Source organism: Mustela erminea, chromosome 16 (assembly GCF_009829155.1).
Source record: "Mustela erminea isolate mMusErm1 chromosome 16, mMusErm1.Pri, whole genome shotgun sequence".
NCBI lineage: Eukaryota > Metazoa > Chordata > Mammalia > Carnivora > Mustelidae > Mustela > Mustela erminea.
In genome coordinates this window covers 84,302,257-84,313,514 of record NC_045629.1, presented here as the reverse complement: position 1 = coordinate 84,313,514, position 11,258 = coordinate 84,302,257, and the positions used below count along the sequence as shown (strand labels likewise).

Here is an 11,258-nt window from a genome sequence, read left to right as displayed (position 1 = left end):
CTAACGAAACGTGTCACCGACCTCCGGGGCCCTCAGACTCCCGAGGGAGGCCGCGAGAGGAAAGGAGAGGGTTGCTTGGGGGTGTTCTGGGAGGCCGCGCGGGCCTGGGGGCTCGAGCCGGTCACCTGTCCGGCAGCACCGCAGCTCCCAGGATGAGGGCGCTGGGCAGGGCTGGGTGTCCGCCTTCGGTGTCCCTCGAGGCAGCGGGTGTGTGCGGGGACGTCCTGCGAGCCCCTGATTTGATCTGGGCCCGAGGCTGGGGCAGGAGCCTCACGCTCCCCTCAGTAATGGCCGCTGAGGTCGGAAGCAGGCCCAGCCCCCCAGGGCCGCCGCCCAGGAGCTGCAACCTGGGGTGAGCGATGGCCACGCGCTTCCGTCACCAAGCAGGGCACGGCCGGCCAGAGATGGGCTCTGGAAAGGAGGCCCCGGGCTCCGCGGAGGGCTCGGGCAGGCGGCACCCGGCCCCTTCCGCCCCAGGTCCGTCGTGCCCACCGCCCTCCCGGAGCGCAGGCTGTGTCCTGCACAGTGCGTCCCCCGGCTTGTGGTCCTGTGCCCACCGCCAGCTTGCTGTGCCCCCCAAGACCCTCTGCCCGCCAGCTGGGAGGATGGAGGGCGTGTGAGGCGCAGCCTGCTCTGTCCTAGCGTTCATTCCGCTCTCGGGCTGGGACCCGAGAGAGTCTCTGGGGCCAAGGTCCTAGCTCTGAGACTACAGTCCCTCCTGTTCGGTGAGTCCTGGGGCCCCCTCTCAGGGGCAGCCACGGCGGATCCCCCCCTTCGTCCACCTGCCGGCACGCAGAGGAAGGCCGACTGCGGTTCCCACCAAGGAAAGGCAGCTTTCCCGGCTGTGCACGCTCTTGGTGAAGAGGCCTCATCGGGTCCCGCCTGTGCCTGCCCTCGGGCCCCCCTCTGCCGTGGGTGGCTGAGGCCCGCGAGTGGCCAGGGATCTGCACCTCAGGGGCCAGGACACCCCACCCACGCACAGGGACAGACTCTTAGCCTTGAGCAGATGTGCCTGGACATGACCCAGCCGTTAAGAGGAAGGTTAGGGTTAGGTCCACACAGCCCCAGGAGGACCAGTCCGTGTGCGTGTCAGACAGCCGTGCTCTGGTCCCCGCTCTGTCCTCGAGGCCACAGCGGGACGTCCTCAAGTTTCCTGGGCAAGCTGCTCTGCCGCCATCGCTCGGGGAGGCCAGCCTTCAGGGGAGGGCCGGGGCCCAGCTGTGTGGCCAGTCCTCTCCGGCGGGGCCGGGTCCCAACACCTGGCAGACCCCTTAGCCCCACGGCAGAACAGAAGCAGGACCGTGGAGCAGCCCCCCGCCCTGCCGTGCTCCCTGCCTGGATCTGGGGCCCCCTCAAAACTCTGAGAGCCTCTCTCCGTCGTACACCACATTTATTGACTCTCCCAACGCACGGCCCTGGGACGAACTGGCCACGGGCTGGCCGGGGCTCTCGGCCCCTGGCGGGGTGGGGTGGTGGGATGGGCTCGAGCTGTGTCCCACCCCCGTGCCCCTGCAGCTGCCCAGGGGAGCCGGAGAGCGGCTCAGCCCCAGCAGCTCTCCGGGCTCAGCCCCAGCAGCAGGGCCAGGCAGGCGAAGAGAGCGCAGGTGAGGTCCTGGGCCTCTGGCTCCCAGCGCACCTGGGGGGCGTCCGCCTGCACCTCCAGCCCGCATTCCTCCAGCAGGACCCAGGCAGGCGTCTCCGGGCCCCAGCCGCTCCCCAGGAGCTCTGGCGGCAGGGACAGGTCCCTACACTGCTGCCAGGGGCTGCTCTGCTCCAAGACGCTCCCCACCTGCTAGAATGGGGAGGAAGGTTGCTATGAGCTGCGCGTGCCCGTCTCCCCCCATCGCTCCTTCCTAGGACCCCCTGCGCCCAGCCACCCGCATGTGTCTTACCAGGTCCAACCGCCCAGACAGCTCTCCGGTCTCCAGCATCTTCCCGAGCACCGCATGCTGGGTCTCAGTCAGCACTGGGGGGAGACTTCCGCTCAGAGGGGGTTCCAGAAGGCCTGGCCGGACAAGCCCCTACCCCTGCCCCGCCCGGTCCCACTGCAGGAGCCTCTTACCGGCCAGTGCTTCCGCCAGGTAGAGGACAGGGCGCGCCAGCTGCCCTTCTAGCTCCCCGGAGCTGTTCACCAGGCACTCCAGGACGGCGCCCGCTGGACCTTCCAGGGTGGGCACCACCGCACAGCTCAGGCCCTGTTCCAGCTGGGGACGCGAGGCCGGCCGGTGGGTCCGGGCGGCGGGCGCGGGCCCCTCCCGCAGGCCCTCCAGTCCCGGGGCTGCTCACCTCGTCCTCCAGAGTTTGCAGGGCCCGCTCTTCCCGCAGCACCTGCGCCAAGCCCGCCAACAGCTGCCCGCACAGTTCCCGGGACAGGCCCCGGAGGGCCTGGGCCTGGGCCGCCACCTCTGCCTGCAGGCCCTGGAAGTCTCCCGTGAACGCAGGACCGACCTCAGCAAACCCGTCTGTGGCAAGAGGACTAACACTGACCGGAGAACCCTGGTCGGGAAGGGCAGACTCCCGGGGGGCAGAAAGAGGCGCCCACCCACGTTCCCAGGGTTGTCGAGCTGTTGTCTAACCTGACTGTAACTCTAAGCCTCCGGAGAGCTGGCGGTCGCTTGTGGGGCTTTCAATAACCTGCTGGCGGTCTGGGTTGGGCAGGGCGAGTCAGGGCCGGGAGCAGGGCCCTGGGACTCAAAGTGCATCACCACCACCCAACACTGGCAGCCCAGGGCAGGAGCAAGGCTGGGCCGAGGCAGGGGTGAAGCCGGGCGGGGCTGGTGTGGGTGTGTCCATAGAGCTCCCCGCCCCCAGTGGGAGTGAGTTTCCTCGGGCACCCGGGACCCCGGCTGGGGCCTGCTGGCCAAGCTGGGCTGCGCAGAAGGCCCCAGGCTGGGCAGGGGGCTCCCACCTCACCTTCGTGGGGCGGCCTGAAGGTCTTCGGCCTCTTGCCCCTCTTGTCCCAGTAGAGGAGGACATCTGTAGCCCGGTGGGAGCAGAAATGGGGGCAGGTCGCCCAGTGACCCCAGCCTCTGCCTCACCACCCGGGGGCCACCCTGCCCCCTCCCAGGCCCGACCACAGCTCCGAGGCTGCCCAGGAAGCTGGGCCTCCTCGCCTCTCTGCCAGGGCCGCAGGAGGCACCCCAATCCCAGCTCACCCCAGTCAGGGTCAACGAGCAGCTGGGCCACTTGGAAGGCCAGGACGGTGCCCGCGGGGATGCTGACCTTCTTCTTCCGGCTCCGGCGGCCCTGGCCTTGGCCCTGTGGGGCGGAGAGGGGCTCGGGCCTGGGCTCTAGGTCATGGGCTGAGGAGGCTGGGTGCTGGTGGGGGGGCCTGCCTGGGGACACCCCGCTGGCCCCCCCGACCCCTGCCCAGTTCACAGCTCTCGCCGCACACCTGGAAAGATAAGGCTCCAAGCAGCGCAAATTGGCCGGAGCCCTCGTGCTTCTGGGTCTGGCTGACGGTCACCTCCTCCTGCGTCTGCAGGACCTCTGTCACCACGAACACGTCGCTCTTGCAGCTGCGCAGCTGCCCCAGGATCTTGTGCTCGGGCTGCCGCAGGCGCCTGTGGCAGGTGGTTGACCTGAAGGCTGTGGGGGGGTGTCCTGCCCTCCCCCGCTGTGGGCCACGCTGCTGGGGCCGGCTGCGGCCCAGGAGCCCAGGAGCTCCGGGGGGGCTAGGCCCGGGATTCCCATCATTCCCTCCCTGGGGTCTCCCAACAGTGTTCCTGGGGGGTGGGCCATGGTGCGGGCAGGCACAAGACCCAGGAGTGCTCCGTGGACACCGGCAGACCCTGGAGAGACCCGCCCCTCGGCCGCTGCTCATCTAGCTGCTCCTTCCCCCATTCGCTGCCCCTCCCTGGATTGAAATTTCAAAACTCGACCCTGAACTACTGTTCCTCGTCACCCCCGCCGCGTGTGGGCTCGGCTCTGCCCGGCCACGCCGGCCCTCAGGACGCCGTCGCCCATCACCTCGGCAGCCTCCTCCCCCTCTGCCAGGCTCGGCGTGCCCCTGGGGCCTGTAGTCCCCCCACCCCGGCCGCCGTGCTGACCCTTGGCCTTTCACGGCCACCTTCTGACTCCTGATGCCCCGGGCTGGTGACCCGGGGGCTGCCCCGGGGCTCACCTCTCTCGCTTCATGGCGTCCCAGACGTTGGGGTCCACCTTCCGTGTGCACACTTTCATTGAGATCCTGAGGTACTCGGACACCGATGCCTTGCCCGCGAGCCTCCCCTGTCCCGCGGCTTCCAGCTCCCCGCCGCCCAGCGCCTCCCCGTCCGTGCAGTCGAAGACGCGGATGGGCGTGCTTTGTTTCACGTCTAGAGCCAGACCAGAGCTGAGGCCCCGTCCCCCTGTCGTCCATCGCCCGCCCGCGCAGAGGGTTGGAAAGGCTCTGTTGTTGGAAGGCTGAAAGCCCAGAGGCGCGGAACGGGCAGCAGGCCCCCCGTCCCTCCCCTCCCAGCGGACGGGGTACCTGGTTCTGGGGCGCCAGGCTCCAGAATGTCCCTGATGGACAGGTTGATGCCCGTGTAGCGGACTTTCTGGAACCGCGACATTGGGAGCTTCCTGCGCAACAAGCAGTAGGGCTGGAAGCCGGCGGAGCTCTGCAGGCTGTCCACGGGCATCAGCTTGCCACCGTGGTCCAGCTCCCGGATCACCCTCTTGACCACGCCCTCGAAGGTAGATGCCATGGCTCCTGAGGGGGACAGATGGGCCAGCCGTGTTGCCCTCGGGGCTAGAACAGTGGGGGATGGGGGCACCAGCCGCTGCTTGGACGCCTCCACCGGCCGGGGGCTCCCCTCCTCCACAGGCCGGCCTGGGACGCTCTGACGGGCCGAAAGCTCCACTCCTGCTGCTGACCACTCAGCACAGGAACAGTGTCTGCCCCGTCACCCCCTCGCAGCCACGCCTGGGGCTTCTGAACGCCTCTAGGCTGGGATGGGGTTCGCAGGCCTCTGTGGGACTCAGGCCACCCGCACCTTCCGTACTGTGGCCGGAGTGCCCACGGGAAGCCCCGGAGAGCCCGGGACTCTTAGTGCTTCCTGGGCAGGGGCCAGGGGAGGGCAGAGGTCTCAGGGTGCCCCCAGCCCCACACTCTCACTGCTACAGGGGCCGTCTTCCTGGGTGAGGCGTTCAGAGGGCAGGAGAAGCAGCAGGGCCCACCAAGCTTCCGGGGACTTGGCAAGGGGCCACAGCGAGGCTCTGCCACAGCGTCCCCAGCTTCCAGGGACGCCCTCTAAGGCTCTTCCTGTGCCCAGAGTTGCATGAGCCTCCAGCCCGAGGCTGAGGCTTCAGGGACCAGAGCCTACAGCAGGCCTGACCCAGGACACAGGAGGCCTGGGCCCCAGACTGAGCAGCCAGCCTTTCCCGACCACTCCCGCCAGCCGGTGACCTTTGAGCCCCGCTGCTGGTCTGGATTCAGAGTGGGCCACGGGGTACCTGGAAGGGGCCCCCCCCCGCGGTTGAACCCAAACCCAGACTGGGAGCCCAGAGGCCTCAGGCTTCCCTAAGCTGGTCTGGGAGGGTGCTGGACCACGTGGTCCCCCAAAAGGGGCGGCATTGCCCCCACTCAGCCTGAGCTCCCCCTCACCAGGCAGTGGGGCCAGCACTGGGCGTGGGCTGCAGCTCACCGCGATGGTCACTCCTGGCTCTGGGCCCACGACGGGAAGCAAGTCCGCCCTGCAGACCGGAGCTGGGAAGCGTGCGGGGAAGTGCACGGCTCCGGGAGCCCAGACCCAAAAGTGAAACTTGAGTCTAGTGAGGAGACCGGCCGGCACTCCCAGAAACGCCCCGCCAGTGCACCCCGTGGGGCCCCACCCGCGGCCCCAGCGCCCTCGCCTCCCCCTCCAGTGGGAGGTACTTCCCGTGGCTTCCTTCTCATAGCTCGAGCCCAACAGACAGGGCTCTGAAGGCGCAGACGGCCCGAAGCCGTGGAGATGTGCGCATCCACACCCAGCCGGGAGCCGGGCCTCGCCCTGACGCCACTCCACACCCGCTGGCGGCTGTCACAGACCCCACGGAGCAGGGGGACGGGGGTAGAGGGACCCTGCGGGGCCACAGACAACCACGCTCAGCCTCGCCCTCTCCTCTCCTCCGTGGGTTCAACAGAAAGGACAGCGTCTGTTCTCGCACACGCCTGCCGCGAAGGCTCACGCGGCATCCCCTGAAACACCAAAACCTAGAAGCAACGCAGAGGTGCATCAGCCGAGGAACGGGCTCGGGACCTCCGTCCAGGGGAAGACCCAGGAGGGAGGGAAGGACATACTGACGGCCCGGGACCCGGATGAGCCTCAAACGCAGGCCCAAGCCCTAGAGACAGAGTAGATGAGAGGTCGCCGGGTTGCCGGGGTCGGGGAGTGACGGCTGACGCATACACGGTTTGTTTGTTTCTTTGTTTCTTTTTTTTAAGATTTTATTTATTGAGAGAATGAGAGCGAGTGAGCGTGAGAGGGGAAGTTCAGAGGGAGCAGCAGAGCCCGATCCAGCGGGGAGCCTGACGCGGGAATGGCTCCCACGACTCCGGGGTCCGGACCAGTGGCAGGCCGGCGCTCAGCCAACAGCCCCCCAGGGGCCCCACGTGTGTGCTCATGCGCGTTTGGGTCTGTACACGCTTGTATGTGTTGTGCGCGATCTCGGGTTGGGGGGCCGCAGGCCTGTGCCGCACCCGGGATTGCCAGTACCTAGGCCACGTGTGCCACGGTGACCACGGAGGGTGGCCCATGGTTCCCGGCTGCCTTGAGGCCGTTGCCTGGGGCTGGGACACCTTGGGCTGGGTGTGGCGGGGCGTTGGTGAGTCTGCTGCAGTTCCTTGGCCCGGTTTCCAGTTTTCCAGCAATAACCAGAGTGAGAGGGACTTGCCAAGCCCAGTGCCTATCGCCTGGACTCCTGACTTTTGACATAGGACAGAGTTCAGCGTGACAGGACAGGAGTGAGCCGGCCGGGGAGAGTAGCTGGAGATAAAGTGGGAGGTGCTGGCCCTGCGCCCTGTCCCCTCCATGGTTCCCTTTCAAAGAGCAAAGGGGGCTACCAGGACTGAGGGCGAGGGCCAGGAGCTGTTGGGCGACACCATGTCCACCTCAAGCCCACCCTGTGTTACTTTGAAGTGGGTGGGGCTGCCCTGGGGGTCCACAGCCAGGGAGGACACACGTCTCTGAAGGAAAGCCATGACCCCAGACTGAGGGCCCCGGTATTTCCGTGTGGGCGCCCTGAGGTGGAGGACACATGCTGCACCCAGGGACTCTGCCTCCATCCGCCGGCTGGCAGGGGCTTGCAGGGCCTGGCGCAGGGCGAGTGGTGGCAATCAGTGCAGATGCTGCTGTGCGGGTGTCCAGCCCTGAGCAAAGGCCATTAAGATCCCAAAGATAACCCAGAGAGCTCTGGAGGGAGCCGCCCCATCACAGAGGAGATGGGACTGTGGCCTGAGGCCGCTGCCTTCCAGGCTCGGGGTGGTGGAGCCCCAGGTTCTGCTGGGTCCGTGACAGGCAACCATGCAGCCCATCGCCTCCAACTCCCCCCCCCCCCATAAGGGGGAGCAGCCTAGGGCCAGCTTCACCCAGTGCTGACTCTTCCATGGACATCCCCCAGCTTCATGTAGGTGCAGGTGCCAGGAGGTCGTCGCCCTCGCTGTCTGCAGGCCGCCCTGGGTGCTGCGCTCCCCTTCCTCCAGCGGTTGCCCCTACCTACCCCCCCCCGCCCCCGTCTCCCCTTCTGTCCTGCCCACATCTCTGTTCCGCCCTCTGACCCCAGGGAGCCCTTGCTCCAAAAAGCAGACGCTGTCAGGATTCGAGACCTCTGACCCAATGCCGCTGCAGGGCCAAGCGCAGACGAAGTCCCAGAAGTCCCATCTTGTGGGGACTGAGTCCCCCGCAGGGCATCCCTCCTGCTCAGCACGGTGGCCACCCCGTCGGTAGCCCAGGCGCTGGGGTGCCTCTGCCCAGCACTTGCTCGGACCACGTAGGGGAACTCTCTGGGGAATGGGCCAACACCAGAGCGGGGGCCCTGGCGGTTCAGGGGCAGTTCAGGGGCGCCCCTGGACTCAGGAGGGGTGTGAGTGGCAGGAAGGCAGCTTCCTTTGAAAGCCCCCTGCTGCGGGACCTGCTGTGATCTCTCGGGTTTCCTGAGCTTTCCGCCTGCTGTGGTGGGGACCACAGAAATCCACGCCACGGGGTGGTCCCACCCCAACGGGGCCTCTGCTCCAGGAAGCGGCCCCCTCGCTCTGGCTTCCGGTTTTCTGGGCCCCCCTCTGCCCAGGCTGGGAGAAGCGATCACTGCTGCTGGATGGAGTCCAGGCGTTGCTGGGGCGGCAGGGGAGGAGTCACCGGCGGGACCCTAGAAGAGGTCTGCTCAGTGCTGGGCCCTGAGGAAGGCCTCCGCGAGATCCACCCATCCAGGTCCCCAAGAGCCTTGGGGAAATGCCGCGATCGAGGGAACCGTAGACCCCAACACTTCTCTCCAGAAGGATCTGGCTCAGAGAGTCTGAGGGTCATGCTTTGAGTGAGGGTTGGGGGTGGGGTGCGATGCCGGCGTGAAGCAGGGTCCCTGGGGTCCCCGAGGGTGGCTGTCTTCTGCACTAACTTCCTGCTCCCTTCCCTCTGGGAGGAAAGGCGAGGGGGCACCGGCCCGCCAACCACCTGTTCCCACCTGAGGACTCCCAACGGCCTGTTTATCTAGAGGGAAGGAGTGGGCAGGGGCGTCCCCAAGGGATGTGTGTGCAGGCTGGGTGGGTGGGAGCAGGAGGCCGATAAGGCAGGAGGGACTGGAGATTTTGTGCAGATTCTGTGATTAAAGTGTGCTTGATCTGCCATTGCCTTTAGACACGTGCTGCGGCCCAGTGTGGGGACAGTAGGAGGGGTGCTCGCCGGCTTCATGCTGGGAGTCAAGGCAGAAGTGGCTGCAGAGGGCAGAGCTCAGGAAGGAAGCAGCCGGCCTGGGCTCAGGGCGGAGGAAACCCGCCAAAGGAAAAGGGGAAGCTGTGTGTGGGAGAAGGTGGGGGCCATGAGGTGTTGGGGAGAACACAGCCCTGCGAGGCCAGAGAAGTCCTTCATAATGGATTCCGGCACCTGCACAGCCCCCTGGGAAGGAGCCCCTTGGGTTGGGGGGCTGAGGACCGGTGGAGGAAGGCTGCCCGGAGTGTGGGTAACCAGCAAGACCCACGGAGTGTGGGGGACACGGCCAGCCAGCAGGAAGCTCAGGATGTGCCAGTGGGGAGGATCAGAGATGAGGTCCGGAAGATGCAAGTGACCCGGAAGACGGCTGTTGTGGGAACCGATTGTGCTGAGTCTTGACACGGGGGCGGGGCCGGGCTCACAGTGAAGGGCTATAAACAGGCCAAAGGTTTCTGCCTGGTGTTCAAGGAACGGGTCATTTGAGAGGAGTTCCTAAAAATGAAACTACTCAAAAAAGTACTCAGGGTCTCGGCACACTTTGCAAATTCCCCTTCAGAAAAGGCTCTGCCATGTCTGGAGTAAGTGGTGTGAGTTCCTGCGTCCCTCCTCGGGGCTGACACTGAAGGCAGGTTGTTCCCACGTCTGCCCATCTGAGGGGCGTCAGGGAGACACTGTGGCTCTGCCTAAGACCGGTTTGAGTAAGTCGGCTGCACCTGATCTCCAAACGGCACATCCTCTCTGCCACCCCAGGTCTGGACAGCCTGCCCTGCCGCAGAAGAGGCTCAGGGCTAGACCTCGGGTCTCGGTGTGTGCTGGGGAAAAGACTACCCCAAACCTCAGCGGTGTAAACAACATCTGTTCCTCGCTCATGAATGTGTGCGTCGTCCTTAATTATGCCACCTGAGCTGGAGACAGCTGAAAGGGGTCCTCTCTGCCGCAGGGGGTGCTGCCCGGGGTTCACGGCCTGGAGCTGGCTGGCTGATGGCCGTCGGGGGCTCAGTGGTGTTACTGGACACGTGCTGCCCGCCCTGACTCGTTCGCAAGCCGGTGGCCGGCTGAGTCCCAGAGAAGGAACTCAGGGCAGGCCCACAGGAGAGCTTTCCAAGATCCCAGGTGGGAAATCCCGTCTCAGATCTGAGAATCCCTCCCCTGCCCTCGGAGCTCTGCCAAGGCCAAAGGCTCCTACCCCAGTCCTGGTAGGTAAGTCACTCGGAGCCGTCCACACGCCTCCGCCCCGTCTCACGCGCCCCGCCCCCCCCGCGGCCGCCCCGTCTCACGCGCCCCGCCCCCCCGGGGCCCCCCCCCCCGTCTCACGCGCCCCGCCCCCCCCGCGGCCGCCCCGTCTCACGCGCCCCGCCCCCACCCCGCGGCCGCCCCGTCTCACGCGCCCCGCCCCCCCGCGGCCTCCCCGTCTCACGCGCCCCGCCCCCCCCGCGGCCTCCCCGTCTCACGCGCCCCGCCCCCCCCGCGGCCGCCCCGTCTCACGCGCCCCGCACCCCCCCGCGGCCACCCCGTCTCACGCGCCCCGCCCCCCCCCCCCCGCGGCCGCCCCGTCTCACGCGCCCCGCCCCCACCCCGCGGCCTCCCCGTCTCACGCGCCCCCCCCCCCCCCCCGCGGCCGCCCCGTCTCACGCGCCCCGCCCCCCCCCCCCCCCGCGGCCGCCCCGTCTCACGCGCCCCGCCCCCACCCCGCGGCCGCCCCGTCTCACGCGCCCCGCCCCCACCCCGCGGCCGCCCCGTCTCACGCGCCCCGCCCCCCCCCCGCGGCCGCCCCGTCTCACGCGCCCCGCACCCCCCCGCGGCCACCCCGTCTCACGCGCCCCGCCCCCCCCCCCCCCGCGGCCGCCCCGTCTCACGCGCCCCGCCCCCACCCCGCGGCCTCCCCGTCTCACGCGCCCCGCCCCCCCCCCCCCCGCGGCCGCCCCGTCTCACGCGCCCCGCCCCCCCCCCCCCGCGGCCGCCCCGTCTCACGCGCCCCGCCCCCCCCCGCGGCCGCCCCGTCTCACGCGCCCCGCCCCCCCCCCGCGGCCGCCCCGTCTCACGCGCCCCGCCCCCACCCCGCGGCCGCCCCGTCTCACGCGCCCCGCCCCCACCCCGCGGCCGCCCCGTCTCACGCGCCCCGCCCCCACCCCGCGGCCGCCCCGTCTCACGCGCCCCGCCCCCCCCGCGGCCGCCCCGTCTCACGCGCCCCGCCCCCCCCGCGGCCTCCCCGTCTCACGCGCCCCGCCCCCCCCGCGGCCGCCCCATCTCACGCGCCCCGCCCCCCCCGCGGCCGCCCCGTCTCACGCGCCCCGCCCCCCCCGCGGCCTCCCCGTCTCACGCGCCCCGCCCCCCCCGCGGCCGCCCCGTCTCACGCGCCCCGCCCCCCCCCGCGGC

At 68.8% G+C, this 11,258-nt stretch overlaps 1 protein-coding gene across 2 annotated transcripts; it reads right to left on the bottom strand.

The window, feature by feature from the left end:
• Window positions 1–1,373: 1,373 nt before the first annotated feature.
• On the bottom strand, window positions 1,374–5,734 carry GSDMD (gasdermin D). Of its 2 annotated transcripts, none has more exons than XM_032315510.1 (11): window positions 5,588–5,734; window positions 4,472–4,693; window positions 4,124–4,316; window positions 3,395–3,563; window positions 3,156–3,258; window positions 2,914–2,976; window positions 2,577–2,645; window positions 2,287–2,462; window positions 2,063–2,204; window positions 1,893–1,966; window positions 1,374–1,792 (listed from the first exon to the last, which is right to left on the bottom strand). In XM_032315510.1, the coding sequence occupies exons 2-11, from the start codon at window positions 4,686–4,688 to the stop codon at window positions 1,541–1,543; spliced, it is 1,458 nt and encodes a 485-aa protein (XP_032171401.1). In that variant the 5' UTR covers window positions 4,689–4,693; window positions 5,588–5,734; the 3' UTR covers window positions 1,374–1,540. The 2 variants fall into 2 exon arrangements, with proteins under 2 accessions (XP_032171401.1, XP_032171400.1); XM_032315509.1 differs by having other exon boundaries at window positions 1,374–1,789; window positions 5,588–5,716.
• Between the last annotated feature and the right edge of the window lie 5,524 nt (window positions 5,735–11,258).